Raw genomic sequence first — 22,319 nt, 5'->3', positions numbered from 1 at the left:
TGAGGAGCGTGTGTCAAGCAGGCTAAGATAAAAGGTAGGGAGGAGGGACTTGGGGGAGGGGCGTTGGGAATGCGATAGGTGAAAGGAGGTTAAGGTGAGGGTGATAGGCCGGAGTGAGGGTGGGGGCGGAGAGGTCAGGAAGAAGATTGCAAGTTAGAAAGGTGGTGCTGAGTTCGAGGGTTGGGACTGAGACAAGGTGGGGGGAGGGGAAATGAGGAAACTGGAGAAATCTGAGTTCATCCCTTGTGGTTGGAGGAAGATGAGGCACTCTTCCTCCAGCCGTCATGTTGCTATGGTCTGGCGATGGAGGAGTCCAAGGACCTGCATGTCCTTGGTGGAGTGGGAGTGGGAGGGGGAGTTGAAGTGTTGAGCCACGGGATGGTTGGGTTGGTTGGTCCGGTTGTCCCAGGAGTCTTCTCTGAAACGTTCCGCAAGTAGGCGGCCTATCTCCCCAATATAGAGGAAGCCACATCGGGTGCAGCAGATGCAGTAAATGATGTGTGTTGAGATGCAGGTGAATTTGTGGTGGATATGGAAGGATACCTTGGGACCTTGGAGGGAAGTAAGGGGGGAGGTGTGGGCACAAGTTTTGCATTTCTTGCAGTTACAGGGGAAGGAACTGGGAGTGGAGGTTGGGTTGGTTGGGGGTGGTTGGTGTGGACCGTGTTGGAGGGAGTCATGGAGGGAGTGGTCTTTTCGGATCGTGATTAGGGAAGGGGAGGGATGGGCTCAAGGGCGGAGGAGCAGGATCTGGAGGAGATGCGATGGAGAACAACGTCGATCACTTCCGGGGGGAAATTGCGGTCGTCCCTCCAATCGCCACCAGGACAGAACCCCACTGGTCCTCACCTACCACCCCACCAACCTCCATATACATCATATCATCTGTCGTCATTTCCGCCACCTCCAAATGGACCCCACCACCAGGGATATATTTCCCTCTGCTCCCCTATCAGCGTTCCGAAAAGACCACTCCCTCCGTGACTCCCTCGTCAAGTCCACACTCCCCACCAACCCAACCTCCACTCCCGGTACCTTCCCCTGCAACCGCAAGAAATGCAAAACTTGCGCCCATACCTCCCTCCTTACTTCCCTCCAAGGCCCCAAGGGATCCTTCCATATCTGCCACAAATTCACCTGCACCTCCACGCACATCATTTACTGCATCCGCTGTACCCGATGTGGCCTCCTCTATATTGGGGAGACAGGCCGCCTACTTGCGGAACGTTTCAGAGAAGACCTCTGGGACACCCGGACCAACCAACCTAACCACTCCATGGCTCAACACTTCAACTCCCCCTCCCACTCCACCAAGGACATGCAGGACCTTGGACTCCTCCATCGTCAGACCATAGCAACATGACGGCTGGAGGAAGAGCGCCTCATCTTCCGCCTAGGAACCCTCCAACCACAAGGGATGAACTCAGATTTCTCCAGTTTCCTCATTTCCCCTCCCCCCACCTTGTCTCAGTCACAACTCTCGAACTCAGCACCACCTTCCTTATCTGCAATCTTCTTCCTGACCTCTCCGCCTCCACCCCCACTCTGGCCTGTCACCCTCACCTTAACCTCCTTTCACCTATCACACTTCCAATGCCCCTCCCCCAAATCCATCCTCCCTACCTTTTATCTTAGCCTGCTTGGCGCACACACCTCATTCCTGAAGAAGGGCTCATGCCCGAAACGTCAATTGTCATGCTCCTTGGATGCTGCTAATTTTAAAACCATGTCCCTTTGTTCTGGATTGACCTCCAGGTGGCAACATTATTTCCATGGAGAAAGTGAGGACTGCAGATGCTGGAGATGAGAGTCAAAAAGTGTAGTGCTGGAAAAGCACAGCCAGTCAGGCGACATTCGAGAACCAGGAGAGTCAACGTTTCAAGCATAAGCTTTTCTTTGGGAATGGACATTACTGATGAAGAGCTTCTGCTCAAAATGTCGACTCTCCTGCCCCTCGGATTGTGCCTGATCGGGTGTGCTTTTCCAGCACTATACTTCTTGACAACATTATTTCCATGTCCACTTTGTCAAGATCATTCAGGATAACCTTTAATTAAGTCACACCTTGTTCTTCTAAACTCTAGCGAAAGCGAGCTCAATGTGTCCAACCTTTCCTCATTCCAGCCATAAGACACAAAAACAGATTTGACCACTTGGTCATCGAGTCTGCTCTGCCATTCAAACATGGCTGATGTGTTTCTTAATCCCATTCTCCTGCCTTTTTCCCCATAAGCCTTGATCCCATTACCAATCAATAACCAACCATTATCTCTGTCTTAAATGCATTAGATGACTTGACCTCCACAGCCCTCTGCAGCAATCAGTTCCATAGATTAACCACCCTCTGGCTGGAGAAATTCCTCCTTAGTTTGGTTGTAAAGGGCTGTCTCTTCCCCCTGGAGCAACGCTCTCGGACCCTAGTCTTTCCTACGTGTGGAAACATCTTCTCCACGTGCACTCTATCCGGGTCTTTCAGTATTCTCTAAGTTTCAATCATATCTCCTGTCATCCTTCTAAACTCCATTGAGTACAAACCTAGAATCCTCAACCACTCCTGATATGACAAGCCATTCATCCCCAGGATCGATTTAGAGATGCTGATGTTGGACTGGGGTGTACAAAGTTAAAAATCACACAACACCAGGTTATAGTCCAACAGGTTTACTTGGAAGCACTAGCTTTCGGAGCGCTGCTCCTTCATCAGATAGTTGTGGAGGACACAATTGTAAGACACAGAATTTATAACAAAAGTTTACAATGTGATGTAACTGAAATTATACATTGAAAAATACCTTGATTGTTTGTTAAGTCTCTCATCTGTTAGAATGACCATGTTAGTTTCAATTCTTTTTAATGTAAATCTCAACATTTTTTTAAAAAGTTACATTCTCAGGTTAACTATAACAGTTAGTTAGTGTCAGCCCAGATAATGTGTTGAAGGTGTTCACCCCCTGTGTGCTATTGTCTGTGTCATAATGTTTAGACTGATTCTAATCTAAAAAATGAGTGAACAGAGTTTTACATGGATTCATGCAGTTTCTGAGCAAAGTACAATATAGCTTTGCAAGTACAAATTCACCCCACAAACATGTATGTGTATGTGTACATGTGGGTTTGTGTGTGTGTGTATGCCTGGCGTGGGGGGTTGTGAGTGTCTGTGAGAGAGAGTGTATATGTGTGTGTGTAAGTGTATTGGGGTCTAAGTCTGTGAGAGGGTGCATGTGGGAGTGTGTGTGTGTGTAGTGCAATGGTGGTCACCTGTAGTGTGACTTGAACCCATGTTCCTGGTTGAAGCCCTATCTATGGGTACCGATATCTAAGTTCAGTACCCATAGCCAGGCCCTCAACCAGAACCTTGGGTTCATGTCACACTACAGGTGACCACCATTGCATTATATACACACACAAACACACGCGCACAACACACGCACGCGCACACACACTCACAAACACAAACACACGCGCACACACGCACGCGCACACACGCACACGCACACATGCACGCGACACGCACACACATGCACACACAAACACATGAACAAACGTGCACACGCACAAACGCGCACACGCACAAACTCACACACGCACACATGCACAAACATGCTCACGCACAAACATAAACACGCACAAACACAAACACTCACAAACACTCTCAAACACGTACAAGCACAAAGACGCACACGTACAAACAAACACGCATAAACACATGCACAAACACGCACATGCACAAACACACACACACAATCCCACACTCTCTCATACGCCCTCTCACAGACTTAGAACCCTTTACACTCACGCACACGCATATACACTCTCTCACAGACACTCACAACCCCCCACCCCAGACGCCCATGCGACACATGTACACACACACATGCGCGCACACCCATATGCACACATACACATACATGTTTGTGGGGTGAATTTGTACTTGCAGAATTTGTATCCCCAGGATCATTCTTGTAAATCTAGTAAACCATTCTTGTGAACCTTTCCTGAACCACCTCCAGTGTATTTGTATCCTCCCTTGAATAAGGAGGCCAAACTGTACAACGAATCAAGATGTAACTGAAGCATAGTATCCTTGCTGTTATATTCAATTCCTCTTGCAGTAAAGATAAGCATCCCATTACCATTCCTGATTACAATTCTTTACCTGCATTCTAACCTGATGACTCACCCACTAGAATTCCAAGATCTTGCTACACCTGGGAATTCTGCACTCGTTCTTTTTAATAATACTCTTGATATGACATGGAGACACAAAGCAAACAAAATCAGCCTTTCTACCTCTATATTTGCAACACAGTAACATTAAACTGTCAAAGATGCCAAATAGTCACTCTAGTGGTTTCTAATCAGACTTTTGAATAATTGAGCCCAGACTTTGCAAGTAATTAATTTCCAGACACCAGTTTTGTGTCTTAAACAAAAGACTGAAGAATTTATTAAATATAAAATAACATTAGCAGAGAGAATCTGAGACCCCATTCACAAAAAAAGCAGAGAGACATAAGGAGTTAGGGAATAAATAAAAGAAAATTATAAAACTAGCCAGATTACTCAAATGATTTTCACGATATATTGTTTCACAGGCGAAAATGTGGATTCCTTGGCTGCTTTTCTGAAATGGAGATCAGGGTCATCATCTCAGTTCACCCAGACAAAGGCAGCAAAACTTCTAACTTTTCACTCTTTTGGTTTCTGGAAGATGGTGGAGCAAATTAGGTGGAGAGTTTTCAAATGTTCATGCTGTCTCATGTACATCCTAAAACCTTCACTCAGAAAACATAGTTCAAAAAAAACTTTAAATCTGATTTTGCCTTGCTGGACTGACCGTCTCTTCCTGGGACCTCCATTGCCATTCATTGTCTGCCCTCTGCTTGAATGTAGGGACTCTTACAGACTTGCTGGAACGAGTTTCCAGGTACTGATTTTTTTTTAATAGCCAACTTCTGCTATCTGTTTAAACACAGTGATCTTCCTGGAAGTTACTGTGTATATTAAAACCTTTTTAACCAAGGCTCAGCCTGCAATTAGCCCCCAGGCCTGGCTTCTCCAACAAACAGAGCATGTTAGGTCTCTTCTTTTCCTTTTAACACAAGCTGTCCCAAATGCCACCAGTCATTTCCAGCTCATAATTCAAAATTGATAAAAGAATAAATTAAAATAATGAAATATCACCAGGAATGCTAACCCTCTGCTTTTTACTCTCCCGGCTAAAGTTAACAATTTCACATTTTCTCATTACTGTCCATCTTCCACAAGTGTGACTGTTCATTTCAATTATCTGTCTGCATGCTTGTAATGTCAGCTTCATACCATACTTTCCTATATTTGTGTCATCTGCAAATCTAGCCATTAAGCCTCCAATCCCCTCCCAAAAGTCATTCACATAATTTGAAGGACAGCACAGACCCCAGCAGGACTTCACTCATCACATTCTGCCAATCTGAAAAAGATTTTATGTATACTTTGTTTTCTGGCAGCCAATCAATCTTCTGTCCATGCTAATATGTTCCCCTAATCTATGAGCTCCTACTTTTCTTGATAACTTTTTATGTCGAACCTTGTCAGTGCCTTCTGGAAATTCAAGAGCAGCACATCACCAGGCAGTCCAATACCCACAGTGCATGTCATTAGATCAACAAATTCCAATCGATTAGATACACTGAATTTCCCTCTCACAAAACTATGCTGACTATTCCCAACTACATTGGGTTCATACCAAGTGCCCAGTTATAACCTTCATAATGACAGATTTTAACAGTTTCCTAATGACAGATTTCAAGTTAATTGGCCCACAGTTTCTTTTTTTTTTCAACCTTTCTACCTTCTTGACCAGAGGTGTTATATTTCTACTTATTAATCGAATGAAATCTATCAGAATTTTAGAATGTTAATACTAATGCAAATACGACATAATTTCCTACCTCTTTTAAGATCCTAGAATGAGCCCCATCAGGACATGATGGACGGTGTCATCAACAGTGCTATCAAGCAGCACCTGCACAGTGATGCCCAGTTTGGGTTCTGCCAGGGCCACTCAGTTCCTGACCTCATTATAGCCTTGGTTCAAATATGGACAAAAAAAAAGCTGAATTCCAGAGGTGATGTAAGAGTGACAGCCCCTGATATCAAGGTCGCAATCAACCGAATGTGACATCAAGGAGCCCTAGTAAATCTGGAATCAATGGGTATTTCTACTGGTTAGAATCTTACCTGGTACACGGGAATATGGTCATGGTTGTTGGAGGTCAGTGATCTGAGCTACATACTTGTCTGCAGGAGTTCCTCAGCATCGTTTCCTATGTCCAATCATCTTCAGCTGATTCATCAATGACCTTCCCTCCATAATGAAGTCATAAGTGGAGGATGTACAATCATTGGTGAACAATGTCCGCACCATTCACAACTCCTGAAGCAGTCTATGTACAAATGCAGCAAGATCTGGACAGCATCCCAGGCTTGGGATGACAAGTAGCAAGTAACATTAGCACCACACAAATACCAGGCAATGACCATCTCCAAAAACAATCTAATTACTGTCCCTTTGACATTCAGTGGTGTTACCATCACTGAGTTTTCTATTATCAATATCCTCGAGGTTACCATTAGCCAGAAACTCAACTGGACTCATCACATAAACACAATGGCTACCATGAGCAGGTCAGAGGCGAAGAGTACTGTGGCAAGTAACTCAACACCTGACACACCAAAGCCTGTCCCCCATCTACAAGGCACAAGTTAGGAATGTGATAGAATGCTCCCCACTTGTCTGGATGGGTGCAGCACCAACAACATTCAAGAAGCTTGACAGTGTCCAAGACAAATTTGATCATCACCACATCCTCAGACATTCACTCCCTCCGCCACAAAGTAGCAGCAGTGTATACTGTCTAGAAGATGCACGACAGAAAGTCACCAAAGATATTTAGCACTTTGCAAACACATCACCATTTCCATCCAGAAGGACAAGGATAGCAGATATATGGGAACACCATTACCTGCAGATTCCCGTCCAAGCCACTTACCATTCTGACTTGGAAATATGTCACTATTCCTTCACTAGCTGGGTCAAAATCCTGGAAATCCCTCCTGGTGGTCCCTGAATGTGCTGCTCTTGAAAGCATTCTATGAATTCCTCCTCAAGGCTGCTACTATCAATCTGATATGTAGATTAAAATTACATAATTAATGCTGTCAACTGTCATAAGGACCAAATATTCCTTCTTCTTTAATGCATCCTACATTAAGGTTATTGTTTGGGGAGTTTGTACTCATCTCCACCAAAATAGATTCTACATCCTGATCTCCTGAACCTATTACACTAATACCATCTTAGATTAGGAGTTGCTATTCTTTTGCCTTTGTCTAGCTTTCTATTCATAGAATCAGACAGTGCAGAAGGAGTCTTTGGCCAATGAGGTCTGTTGTGCCAAAAATACACTACATTTATACTGATGCCACTTTCCAACACTTGGCCTATACCCTTGAATGTTACATTTTAAATGGTAATTCAAGTAATTTTTAAAGGTTATGAGGTTTCCCACTTGACTACCCTCCCAGACGGTGCATTCTAGATCAGTATCACTGAATGGATGATATAATTTTCCTCAAATTCTCTCTCATTCATCTGCCTTTCACCTTAAAAGTGTACCCCCCGGTTATTGATCCATCAGCTAAAGAGACTAACTGCTTTATATTAGCCCTGTCCAAGCCCACCATAATCTTAGACACCTCTATCACTGTAAGACCATTAAAAAAAGTAACTGTAGTAGTCATTTGGCCCCTTGAACTTGCTCCACCAGACATTAGGATCATGGCTGAACTGCCATTTCTCATATCCACTTTCCTGTGTTTTCCTGAGCAAAGTGTCCCAATCTGTTTAGCCCTTGCTCATAAGTCAATCCTTCCAAACCAGGGATCATCCTAGTAAATCTTTTCTGAACTGCTTCCAATGAAATTATATCTTTCCTTAAATAAGGGGACCCAAACTGCTCACAGTTTTCCAGATGTGGTCTCACCAGCACTTGTACAGTAGGAATATGACTTCCCTACCCTTATACTCCAATGGTTCCTCCTCAGCCTTCTCTGCTCCAAAGAAAACAACGCAAACATTGTCAGCCTCTCTTCAAAGTTAAGATGCTCCAAATAGATAACACCCTGGACTCTATTCAATACAATCATTTTTTCTATACTGCAGTGACCATATCTGCACACAGTACTCCATCTGTAGCCAAAACAAAGTACTATACCTCTCCAACATAACCTCCCTGTTTTCATAGTCTGTGTCTTTCCTGATAAAGATGAGTATCTTGTATTTCTTCTTATCCATCCTATTAAGCTGCCCTGCTTCTTCAGAGATCTATGGGCAAGGACTACAAGATCCCTCTATTCCTCTGAGCTTCCTAGTGTACTGCCATTCATTAAGTACCCCCTTGTCTTCTTACCTCGTCCCAAGTGCATCACTTCACACCTACCAGTGTTAATTTCCATCTGCCGCTGATCTGCCCATTTGACCAATTCTCTTTATATCTTCCCGTAACCTAGGACCTTCTTCCTCACTGTCAATCATACAGCTAATTTTCATGTTATCCTTAAGTTTACTAACCATCCACTCCCCTCAAATATTTTCATTTATATCATTTATGTATGTTACAAACAAAAAAGGGACACAGCATTGATTCCTGTGCTACATTTCCAAATTCACATTCAGCTTTCTACCGCTTACCTTTATCTCTAACCACTAAGCTAACTTTGTATCCAACTTATCAAGTTACTTTATGAACATAAAACGTAGAGCTGTACATCAGCATAGGAACGGCCCTTTTGCCCATGATATTATGCCTAACATGATGCCAAGTTGAACTAATCCCTTCTGCCTGCCCTTAATCCATATCCCTCCATTCCTTGCATTTCTTGTGCTTAACTAAAAGTCTCTTAAACACCCCTAACTTATGTGCCTCCACCATCATGCTTGACAATACATTCCAGACTCCAACCGCGCTCTGTGCAAAAACTTAGACCACACATCTCCTTTGAACTTCACACACAACCCTCCACCCCCCCTCCCCCCCCGCCAGCTTAAATGCATGCCCCCTAGTTTTAGCCATTTCTCTGAGAAAAAGATTCTGACCATCAACCCTATCTATGTGTCTCTAATTTTACAGACTTTATCAAGTCTCCCCTCAGCTTCTGCCACTCCAGAGAAAACAACTCAATATTTCTAGCTTCTACTTCCAATTCATACCTTCTAATCCAGGCAGCATCCTGGTAAATCTCATCTGCATCCTCTCCCAGACCCACACATCCTTCCTGTAATGTGGCAACCAGAATTGAACGCAGTACTTAAGTGTGGCCTAACCTTCTTGGGCAACCTTCTGCTTTGACTTTTTTCAGAATTCCACATTGGACCTTGTTGAAGGCTTGACTGAAACTTATTCTTCTTGAATGTCATAAGCCCTCCAATATTCAGAACCGGATCCTTATCTTCCTGCAGCCATATCTCCATAATGTCTGTGTGATCAAATTATTAACTTTGGTATGAATGTTACATGCATTCAGATTCAGAGCTTTGATCTTTATTTTTATAACTTCTTGTCTTGACTGAGGGTATATTTTTAAGTTCACTTTTTCAGTCTTTTCCTGCCATTTTCTGACATTAATTTTCCACATTAGTATTTTACTCTTCTGCCTTGACTTTAGCAAATACTCCTGCTTAATCCCTCTCCTGCCCATTTTTTTTAGTTTAATGGAGGCTGTGCTGTTTAATCATTCAGGAGCATGTTTCCTTCTCATCACATTTTCCATACAACTGCTACCTTAATCAGAGTTTTTCCAGCGCACTGCATTTCTTCTACCTCATTCATGTAGGGTTGTTGTGCAACAGTACTAATATAATGGAGAATTATTTTCACCAAGTTACTAAAATCAGTAGAAATTTTATGAACTTTATTAAATATCAATTAGTTTGTTTCCCTTCTACCTTTTCTTGATTTATCTAACTTTGTTTCACTCCATAGCTCAATCCTCATTCAAGCATCACAACATGGCAGGATTGCAGTCTCTTGTAAGGTTGGCAACCTATTATTGTTTCTGTTCTTTCTGGAACAATGAATTTATTTCTTGTGGCACAATGAATTTGTCCAGCAAATAAGTGAATCATCTCGGCTGAAATGTAATAATTCAGTTTCCTCTCCTGTGTTAGCTGATTGCAGGCATAATAGTGAATGTTGATAGAATTGTGTTCATTGCTTTGGGCTCTCTGCTACAGACTGGATCTTTGCAAGCCAGTGAACAAATTGGTTGAAGACCTCAGATGGAGGCTGAAATGAATCACTCTCTGATTTGCTTCTAGCCATTTATCACAGCTGTATCTTCTAGAACTCTGTCAACTGGGTACGTAGTAGCGCTGCTGAACCAGTCTTGGTAATTGGCTTTGGAGACCCACATTCACAGTACATTCTGTGCACTTGCCATTCTCAGTGTTTCCTCCAAATGTGCTTCAATTTGAATTCAAGATTGCGCTGATATGGGCAACTTTTTACAGGCTCTCTACAGCAGATCTTATTCTCATGCACTAACAGGTTCAAGAACAGCTTCTTCCCTGCCATTATTAGACTGCTGAATGGATCACTCTCCCTTCAAATAATATTGACCTTGCTTTGTATACTTCTTGTGCAGCCATAACCTTGTAAGCCTCGCTCTGTCTAAACATCCTAAGATCTATATGTCCTTGTTTGCTATCATCTGCCTGTACTGCTTGCAACAAAAAAAGCATTTCACTGTACTTAGGTACATGTGATTACGATAAATCAAATCAACATGGAAGAGTACTGTTGCATCAGTTATGGGGGGAAAGCAGGAAATTTTCTACCCTTGTTTGACCGGATGCCATGAGATTCCAAGGGGTAGATAATCAATGTTAAGGATTATGAGGGCAAATCCTTCCTGGGTGTATGCTACTGTGCCACCACATCTGGAGGCTCTGTCCTGCTAGTGAAGCAGAACATACCCAGGGATGATAGTGTTTGGGATATTATTGTAAAGTGCGATTCTGTGGTGACGACTATGTTCAGGCCTTGGTTTGACTAGTCTGTAGGACAGCTCTCTCACAAGCTCCTAGATATTGGTAAGAAGGATTTTGCAAGGTCGAAAGGGCTGTTTTAATTGCTGTCATTTCCAGTGCTCAGGTCAATGCTGTTTGGTCCATTTGTTTCACTCTTTGGACTTTTGTAACAATTTAATACAATTGAGAGACTTGCTAGGTCATTTCAGAGGGCAGTTAGGCATTAACCACATTGTTTATAAAACATAAACATTGAACATAGAAAAGTACAGCACAAAACAGGCCCTTGGCCCATGATGTTGTGCCGAGGATTATTCCTAATCTAAAATAATAGAACTTAACCAATGCACCCTCAATTCACTGCTGTCCACGTGTAGCAGTCACTTAAATTTTCCTAATGACTCTGCTTCCACCACCGCCACTGGCAACGCATTGCATACATTCAAAACTCTCTGTATAAAGAACTTACCTCTGACGTCTCCTCTATACCTTTCTCCTAACACCTTAAAACTATGACCCCTAGTGCCAGTCAATTCTGCCCTGGGGAAAAGTCTCTGACTATCAACTCTATCCATGCCTCTCATTACCTTGTATACCTCGATCAGTTCACCTCTCTTCCTCCTTCTCTCCAGAGAGAAAAGTCCGAGCTTTAGTCAACCTCTCTTCGTAAGACAAGCCCTCCAGTCCAGGCAGCATCCTGGTAAACCTTCTTTACACCCTCTCCAAAGCCTCCTTATCTTTCCTATAATAGGGCGATCAGAACTGGACACAGTATTTCAATTAGGTAAAAACAATGACTGCAGATGCTGGAAACCAGATTCTCGATTATGGTACTGGAAGAGCAAAGCAGTTCAGGCAGCATGCGAGGAGCAGTAAAATCGACGTTTCAGGCAAAAGCCTTTCAGAAGGGCTTTTGCCCAAAACGTCGATTTTACTGCTCCTCGGACACTGCCTGAACTACTGTGCTCTTCCAGCACCACTAATCCAGAACACAGTATTTCAATTGTGGTCTCACCAGGGTTTTGTAGAGCTGCAGCAAAACCTCGCGGCTCTTAAACTCAATTCCCCTGTTAATGAAAGCCAAAACACCATATGCTTTCTTAACAACCCTATCCACTTGGATGGCATCTTTGAGGGGTCTATGCACTTGAACACCAAGATCCCTCTGTCCCTCCACAATGCCAAGAATCCTGTCTTTAATCTTATATTCAGCATTCAAGTTCAACCTTCCAAAATGCATCACTTCGCATTTATCTAGGTTGAACTCCATCTGCCATTTCTCAGCCCGGTTCTGCATCCTGTCTATGTTGCACTGCAGCCTACAATAGCCCTTGATACTATCAATGGTACCTTCAACTCGTGTCATCGGCCAAATTTACTAACCCACCCCACAACCTCCTCATCCAACTCATTTATAAAAACTACAAAGCAGAGACCACTCACCACTGACCTCCAGGCAGAATACTTTCCATCTACAACCACTCTTTGCCTTCTGTCAGCCAACCAATTCTGAATCCAGACAGCCAAACCTCCCTGTATCCCATACCTCCTGACTCTATGACTGAGCCTACTGTGAGGAACCTTATCAAATGCCTTGCTAAAATCCATATACACCACATCCACTGCTCGACCTTCATCGACCTGTCTCGCCACCTCCTGAAAGAACTCAATAAGATTTGTGAGGCATGACCTGCCCCTCACAAAGCCATGCTGACTGCCTTTAATCATGTTATGCTTTTCCAAATAGTCATAAATCCTATCCCTCAGAATTCTTTCCAAAACCTTGCTGACCATAAGACTGACTGGTCTGTAATTGCCAGAGATTTCCCTATTACCCTTCTTAAAAAAGGGAAACAACATTCGCCTTCCTCCAATTGTCCGGTAAGACTCCCATGGAGAGTGAGGGAGCAAAGATCTTTGCCAGCGGCTTAGCAACCTCCTTTCTCACTTCCCAGAGCAACTTAGGATAAATCTGGTCTGACCCTGGGACTCATCAATCTTAATGTTTGTCAAAATTTCAAGAACATCAATCTTAAATGTCTGAATGTGCTCCAGTCTAGTGCGAGATAGCAGGTTTCATTCACCGAAGGACATTAGTAAACCAGATGAGTTTTTATAACCATTATATAATTCTACTCTTTAAGTTGACCTAATTCCCATGCAGTTACACAAGCAGGCCTTCCTCTTAAAAATATGCAGTAACTCAGTAGAATTACACTTACTAAGTACTTTTTTCCTGAATTAACAGGAGTTATATAGTTACTTCATACGCATTATTCTCATGGTCTCACTCATTACAGATATTTTACTGAAAGATGGAACAATTAACCGAAATGCATTGGGAAAGAGCGTTTTTGGGAATAACGTAAGTACACACTATAGAATTTTCCTAAACTTACGTGATTATTTTCAGCTGATGTTAGAATAGTCCGAGGAATATACTATTGAAATGTTGTCCAGTGTAGCATGGTGTTGGAAGATGTTTTATATCTTTGCTAAAGTGACCTTTATTTTGAGGGTGAAATTTTAAAACATTAACCTTAGTTTATTTGTGCATTGTATACTTCATTGCTGTCATTGGTTGACACTGGTTCACTAATGTCCTTACCTGTTCTGGTCTACAGACTACAGTAATCTGGTTGATTCTGAGATATCCTGTGGGCAATTATGTCCCAGGCAGTGACACCCACATTCTGCGAATGGATTTAAATAAATTCGAGGCAGCTTTCAAACTACATCCAAAATCTAGATTATCTTCCTGGAAACCAGAATCACATTCCTTCCTCAAGACAAAATACTTCAAATTTCAATCTAACAGAATTCCCTAATTATCTATCTAAAACTGCTAAAACCTAGACAGAAAGGTTCTTGACTAACTCAACACTTTTAGATCAATCTACAATGTAACATGGGGCAAGACCACACTTAAACCTCCCTCATGATATTGGAGTATTCAAAATCATGGTGCTTGGAACCCATATTTTATAATTCCTTTTAGACTGATGCTGTTTTAATTGAAACTTGTTGAAACTCGATTTGTTAGTAATGTGGTATGGTTAACTGGTGTAAATTCCTATAATGAAAGACAATGAAGCACTTAGACTATCATTCCTTATCTATAAGAATTCCTGTAAAGAAATAACATTTTTTTTAAGTAGGGAGGTTCATGTTTAGTTTTAGGATTTGTTCATGTCCAGCATTTGTAACTTTGAGTTGTGTTTGAATTTTTCACTGTAATGTAGGAGGTTGAAGGATGATCTTTATAGAGGTTTAGAAAATCATGAGGACCATAGCCATGTTGAATAGCAAAGGTGTTTTCCCTTGGCTAAGGGAGTCCAAAACCCTTCTTATTCAAGTACCCATCCAGATGCACTTTAGATGTGGTAATTGTATCAGTCTCCACCACTTCCTCTGACAGCTCATTTCATACGTGCACCACCTTCTGCAAACTTTGGCCTTTTAAATCTTTTCCCTCACTTTAAATCTATGTCGTCTAGTTTTGGACCCCTCTACCTTGGGAGAAAGACTTTGGCTATTCAACCTAGCCTTACCCCTCATGATTTTATAGCTCTCTGTAATCCCTCATTCTCTGACACCCTAGTCTATTAAATCTCTTTAGCTCAAACCTTCCAACCCCAGCAATATCCATGTAAATCCTTTTAAACCTTCCAAGTTTAACAACATCCTTCCTATACCAAGAGACTAGAATTGAATGCAGTATTCCAAATGCCTAATTAATGTCCTGTACAGCCAAACATGACATCCCAATTCATGTACTCAGTGCACTGTCCAATAAAGGCAAGCGTACCAAACGCTGCCTTCACTACCCTGTCTACCTGCAACTCCACTTTCAAGGAACTGTATACCTGCACCCCAAGGTCTCTTTGTTCAGCGTCAGTCCCCAGGACCCTACCATGAAGTGTATAGGTCCTGCTCCGATTTGCCTTACCAAAACACAATACCTTACATTTATCTAAATTAAACTCTATCTGTGACTCATTGATTCAACTGAACAAGGTCATGTTGTATTCTGAGACAGCCTCTTTCGCTATCCACTACTTTGCACCGATATCTGCAAACCTACTAACCATTCCTCCTATATTCACATCCAAATAATTTATACAAATAACAAAAAGTAGTGGACCCAGCACTGATCATTGTGGCACATTGCTGATCGCAGGCCTCCAGTCGGAAAAACAGCCCTCCATCACCACCCTCTTTCTCCTATCTTCAAGCCAATTTTATATCGAAATGGCTGGCTCTTCATGGATTTCATGTGATTTAACTTTGCTAACCAGTCTACCATATGGAATCTTGTCAAATGCCTTGCTGAAGACCATATAGACCATGTCCGCCACTCTGCCTTTATCAATCTTCTTTGTCACTTCTTCAAAAAAATCTCAAACAAGTTAGTGAGACACAAGTTCCCATACACAAGGCCACGTTAACTATCCCTAATCAGTCTTTACCTTTCCAAATATGTGTAAATCCTGACCCTCGGAATCCCCTCCAATAACTTACCCACCACTGATGTCAGGCTCACCAGTCTATAGTTCCCTGGCTTTTCCTTAACACCTTTCTTAAAAATGACACCAAATTATCCACCTTCTAATCTTCTGGCACCTCACCCATGGCCATTGATGATACAAGTATCTCAGCCAGGGGCTCAGCAATCACTTCCCTAGCTTCCCACAAAGTTCTTGGATACGCCTGCTCAAGACCTGTAGCTATATCCGCCGTTTTAAGTTTTAAGATGTCCAGCATGTACTCCTCTGTAATGTGGGCACCTTCCAAGATATCACTATTTAGTTCTCCATGTTCTTTAGCTTTCATATCCTTCCCCATAGTAAATACTGACACTAAATACTCAGCACTTCATCTATCTCCTGTGGTCCCACACATAAATGGCATTGTTGATATTTAAGGTGCCGTATTCTCTTCCTTGATACTCTTTTGTCCTTAATGTATTTGTAGAATCTCTTTGGATTCTCCTTAATTCTATTTGCTAAAGTTTTAAAGATTTATTAAAAATATAAGTTGCAACTTTTATTAATTAATGATTCAATCATAGTGTAATTGAGGTACTTCTAATATAATTGATGGTTGATTTGCTGCTCAATTTAATAGGACAAGATGCTTCATTCAAAGATAGAGCATTAATACAGAAAGTAACTACCTCTTTCCTGTCTTAGACTATCAAAATATGTGTATGTGTATATTGTCTCTAAAAATAGCAAATATAGAATTACTTACAGCTGTTGCTCAAAGCTTAAGACATCCTTTCCTTCCAGGGTAATGTGATGTAGGCTAGACATCTTTTCAGGGCGAAAAATGACAGCCTTTGACCATAACGTCCACTGTACCCTGAAGATGGCTGCACAGGTGGATAGAGTGGTCAAGAAGGCATATGGTATGCTTGCCTTCATTGGACGGGGTATTGAGTATAAGTGCTGGCAGGTCACGTTAAAATTGTACAAGGCTTTGGTTCAGCCGCATTTAGAACACTGTGTACAGGTCTGGTTGCCACATTACCAAAAGGATGTCCGACGTTTTGGAAAGGGTGCAGAGAAGGGTTATGAGGATGTTGCCTGGTATGGAAGGTGCTAGCTATGAAAAGAGATTGTGTAGGTTAGGAATGTTTCATTAGAAAAAAGGAGATTGGGCGGGGGGGACCTGTTTGAGGTCTACAAAATCATTAAGGGTGAAGGCAGGGTGGATAGAGATAAGCTTTTTCCCAGGGTGAGGGATTCAAAAACAAGAGGTAACGCGTTCAAGGTGAGAGGTGAAAAATTTAAGGGGGATGCACATGGAAAGTACTTTACACAAGGGGTGGTAGGTGTCTGGAACATGTTCGAGTAAAAAATGAGGTCTGCAGATGCTGGAGATCACAGCTGCAAATGTGTTGCTATTCCTGAGATGCTGCCTGGCCTGCTGTGCTTTGACCAGCAACACATTTGCAGTCTGGAACATGTTGCCAACAGAGGTGGTAGAGGCAGGTACAGTACTTTCACTTAAGGTGCGTCTGGACTGATGCATGAGTGGATGGGGAGCAGAGTTACAGATGCTTAGGAATTTGGTGACAGGTTTAGACATTGGATTTGGATTGGAGGGCCGAAGGACCTGTTCCTGGGCTGTAAATTTTCTTTGTACTTTGTATTTTGTTCTTTATAAGGACCAGAAATCCCTCACCATCCACTCCATCTCCTTCTCTGACTATTATGAGGTTAAATAAGATTACATACAACCTTTCGCTCTTATTTGAGTTTCTGATCTTGTATACTATCAATAGATGGGCTTTTGTGGTGCAATGGTAGTGTCCCTACCTCTGAACAATGAGGCCTGGGTTCAAGTCCCTCCTGCTACAGAGGTGTGGAATAACATTTCTAAACATTAATTAGAAAATATGTATATCCTATCCATCAACAAGACCCATTTTCACCTGCCATCATTTAATCTGCTGAAACTCTTACTCATGCCTTTGGTCCCTCCAGATTTGACTGTTTTACTGTCGTCCTGACAGAACGCCTGCCTTACACCCTTAATAGACATCAGCTTACCTAAAACACTACATGCCATATATAATATTGAGCTAAGTTCTAATTATTTGTCATCCTGTGTTTGCTGACCTCCGTTTTCCTCCTGGCCTTCCAATGTCTTGAATCTCTCCATTTTAAAATTGTCATCCTTATGTTCAAAGCCCTCCATGGGTTGAACCTGTGTTATGATTGGGGCTTGACTCTCTATATTTCTGCAACTGCCTCCTTACAAACTTCATATTTGTCTACTCACCTTCAATTATGACCACTTACACACTTTCGTATTTAATTTCTGCATTATTGACAGCTGAGCCTTGAGCTGCCTGTTGGAAGCAGACTCTTTGAATAATTTTGAGGCAGAGATGGATTATTCATAAACAAGGAGGTGAAAAATAATTGGAGCTGAGGGAAATATGAGGTAATCACATCAGCTATGCTCCTACTGAATAGTACAGCAGGCTTGTGATGTTGCGTGCTTCCTCCTCCTCATTTGTCTGTATGTCTTGACCCAAAGCTCTGGAATTCCCTCCATAAACCAGTCTCCTACTTTAAGAAGTTCATTACAGACTACCTCTTTGACTAGACCTTTGGTCACCCACCCTATTATCTCCTTATATAGCTCACTGTCTTTTTTTTACTACATTGAAGGAACTTTATACATTGTTCTTCTCTTTAGCTGAACTCATCCAGACAAGTGGAGAGTATTCCATCATACTTCTGGTTTGTGTCTTGTAAGACAGTGAACAGCTTTCCACAGGTTAGATGAATTAGAATCATGTAATATTTATAGCACAGAAAGGGGCCACTTAACCTAGTCTTTCTGTGCCAGTCGAAAAAAATCTGCCAAGCTATATCACACTTTTCACAGTCCTGTAGCGTATGGAGTACTGCATGCAGCTTTGGTCTTCTTACTTGAGAAAGGATATACTGGCACAAGAAAGGCTGCAGAGGAGGTTCACTAGGTTGATTCCAGAGTTGAGGGGATTAGCTTATGTGGAGAGACTGAGTAGACTGCAATTATATTCATTGGAATTTAGAAGAATGAGGGTTGATCTTCCAAAACCACATAAAATCATGAAGGGAATAGACAGGATGGAAGAAGAGATTTCCACTGGCAGGTGTAACTAGGACAAGAGCGCATAACCTCAAAATTTGGGTATCAGATTTAGAACTGAATTGAAAAGGAATTTATTCATCCAGAGGGATATAGAACATAGAAAAATACAACACAGTACAGGCCTTTTGGTCCTCGATGTTGCGCCGATCAAAACCCACCTAACCTACACTAGCCCACTATCCTCCATATGTCTATCCAGTGCCCATAAAGAGGGAGAGTCCACCACTGCTACTGGCAGGGCATTCCACCACACACACGGACCAAGTCCTGAACTATGAAAGCAACCACCCCAACACACACAAACGAAGTTGCATCAGGACACTATTCAAAAGGGCCACAAGACACTGCAGCACACCAGAACTGCAAAAAGAGGAAGAAGAACACCTATACAAGCTATTCACCAAAAACGGATACCCACGCAATTTCATCAACAGATGCCTAAGGGAAAGACAACGGAACGAGGACATGCCGCAACCCAAAGGACTAGCCACACTACCATACATCAGGAGCATTTCCGAACTGACAGCCAGACTGCTGCAACCACTAGGACTCATCACAGCACATAAACCAACAGCCACTCTCAGACAACAACTCACCAGGACAAAGGACCTGATACCCAGCCTGAGCTGGGTAGTGTACAAAATCCCATGCAAGAACTGCACAAAACACTACATAGGACAAACAGGAAGACAGCTAACAACCCGCATCCATGAACACCAACTAACCACGAAACGACACGACCAGCTATCCTTAGTAGCCACACACACAGATGACAAACAACATGAATTCGACTAGGACAACACTACTATTATAGGGCAAGCCAAACAGAGAACAGCCAGGGAATTCCTAGAGGCATGGCAGTCATCCACAGATTCAATCAATAAGCACATCAACTTGGACCCAATATACAGGCCACTGCAGCAGACAGCAACTGACGACCGGAAGCGGCAAAGACAAGCAATTATAAATGCCGGAGGAAACATCACAGAAGCGCTTCACAGGAGGCTCCCAAGCACTGAGGATGTCACCTAGAAAGGGGTCGAAACATTTGCAACACAAACTCCCAGCCTGGCGAACAGAACCACAACAACGAGCATCCGAGCTACAAATCTTCTCCCAAACTTTGATCTTCCTACCATACCAGGCAACATCCTGGTAAACCTCCTCTACACCCGTTCCAGTGCCTCCACATCCTTCCTATAGTATGGCGACCAAAACTGCACACAATACTCCAGATGCGGCCGCACCAGAGTCTTATACAACTGCAACATGACCTCAGGACTCCAGAACTCAGTTCCTCTACCAATAAAAGCCAGTACGCCATATGCCTTCTTCACAGCACTACTTATCTGGGTGGCAACTTTCAGAGATCTGTGTACATGGACACCAAGATCCCTCTGCTCATCCACACTACCATGTATCCGGCCATTAGCCCTTTACCCCATCTTCTTGTTACTCTTACCAAAGTGAATCACTTCACACTTAGCTAGATTGAACTCCACTTGCCACCTTTCTGCCCAGCTCTGCAGCTTATCTATGTCCCGCTGTAACCTGCCACATCCTTCCTCACTGTCAACAACTCCACCGACTTTCGCATCATCCACAAACTTGCTCACCCAACCTGCTAGCCCCTCCTCCAGGTCATTTATAAAACTGACAAACAGCAATGGTCCCAAAACAGATCCTTGCGGAACACCGCTAGTAACTGCACTGCAAGATGAACCTTTACCATCAACTACTACCCTCTGTCTTCTTCCAGCCAGCCAATTCCTAATCCAAACCTCCAACTCACCCTCAATGCCATACCTCCGTATTTTTTGCAGTAGCCTACCATGGGGAACCTTATCAAACGCCTCACTAAAATCCATATACACCACATCTTCCGCTTTACCCTCATCCACCTCCTTAGTCACCTTCTCAAAGAATTGAATAAGGTTTGTGAGGCACGACCTGCCCTTCACAAAACCATGCTGACTATCCTTGATCACATTATTCCTAAACAGATGTTCATAAATCCTATCCCTTACAATTCTCTCTAAGACTTTGCCCACAACAGAAGTGAGACTCACCGGCCTATAGTTACTAGGGTTATCCCTACTCCCCTTCTTGAATAAGGGAACCACATTTGCTATCCTCCAGTCTTCTGGCACTATCCCTGTAGACAACGAGGACATAAAAATCAAGGCCAATGGCTCTGCAATCTCCTCCCTTGCTTCCCAGAGAATCCTAGGATAAATGCCATCAGGCCCAGGGGACTTATCTATTTTCACCCTTTTACAGAATTTCCAACACCTCTTCCCTACATACCTCAAAGCCATCCATTCTAATTAATTGTGACTCAATATTCACATCGGCAACAATGTCCTGTTCCTGAGTGAATACTGATGAAAAGTATTCATTCAGTGTCTCCCCAATCTCTTCAGCCTCCACACGCAACTTCCCACTACTATCCTTGACTGGACCTATTCCTACCCTAGTCATTCTTTTATTCTTGACATACCTATAGAAAGCCTTTGGGTTTTCCCTAATCCTACCAACCAAGGGCTTTTCATGTCCCCTCCTTGCTGCTCTTAGCTCTCTCTTTAGATCCTTCCTGGCTACCTTATAACTCTCAATCGCCCCAATTGAACCTTCACGCTTCACCTTTACATAGGCCGCCCTCTTCCCTTTAACAAGGGATTCCAATTCCTTATTAAACCACAGCTCCCTCACACGACCCTTTCCTCCCTGCCTGACAGGTACATACTTATCAAGGACACTCAATAGTTGCTCCTTGAACACGTTCCACATATCGATTGCACCCTTCACTTGAAGCCTAGTTTTCCAAGCCACGCATCCTAAGTCATGCCTCACCGCATCATAATTTCCCTGTCCCCAGCTATAACTCTTGCCCTGTAGTGCACACTTATCCCTCTCCATCACTAGAGTAAAAGTCACCGAATTGTGGTCAATGTCGCCAAAGTGCTCACCTACCTCCAATTCTATGAACCTCTGGAATTCCCTTCCAAGTGAAGTAGTTGAGGCTTCCTCAGTAAATGTTTATATAGCCACGATAAATTTTTGAACAGTAAAGGAATTAAGGATTATGGTGAGAGGGTGGGTAAATGGACCTGAGGCCACGAGAAGATCAGCCATGATCTTATTGAACGGTGGAGCAAGCTGAAGGGGCCAGATGACCTATTCCTACTCTTTGTTCTTATGGTACTCAAGACCATAAGACATAGGAGTAGAAGTAAGGCCATTCGACCCATCGAGTGCACTCTGCCGTTTAATTATGGCTGACGGGCATTTTAACTCCACTTATCTGCACTCTTCCCATAGTCCTTAATTCCTTGCGAGATCAAGAATTTTATCAATCTCTGCTTTGAAGACATTTAACATCCCAGCCTCCACTGAGCTCCCTGACAATGAATTTCACAGGCCCAACACACACTGGCTGAAGAAATGTCTCCTCAGTTTCATTCTAAATTGACCCCCTGTAATTCTAAGGCTGTGGCAATGGGTCCTAGTCTCCCAGTCTAACGTAAATAAATTCCCAGTGTCCACCCTTTCTGAATCATGCTTTATGCTGTAAGTTTCAATTAGATCTCCCCTA

The 22,319-nt window shown here is 42.8% G+C and overlaps 1 protein-coding gene across 2 annotated transcripts in view; it reads left to right on the top strand.

Annotated features, from left to right (window-relative positions):
• The window catches only part of coasy (CoA synthase), a 95,448-nt gene that overhangs the window by 47,629 nt on the left and 25,500 nt on the right, over nucleotides 1-22,319 (top strand). For both annotated transcript variants that reach the window (XM_060848818.1, XM_060848819.1), the window contains exon 6: nucleotides 13,372-13,436. In XM_060848818.1, the coding sequence (XP_060704801.1) occupies nucleotides 13,372-13,436 (65 nt within the window). The remainder of the gene's footprint in view (nucleotides 1-13,371; nucleotides 13,437-22,319) is intronic.

The sequence above is a fragment of the Hemiscyllium ocellatum genome, chromosome 32, assembly GCF_020745735.1.
Source record: "Hemiscyllium ocellatum isolate sHemOce1 chromosome 32, sHemOce1.pat.X.cur, whole genome shotgun sequence".
Lineage (NCBI taxonomy): Eukaryota > Metazoa > Chordata > Chondrichthyes > Orectolobiformes > Hemiscylliidae > Hemiscyllium > Hemiscyllium ocellatum.
This window is presented reverse-complemented; position numbering and strand designations above follow the sequence as displayed.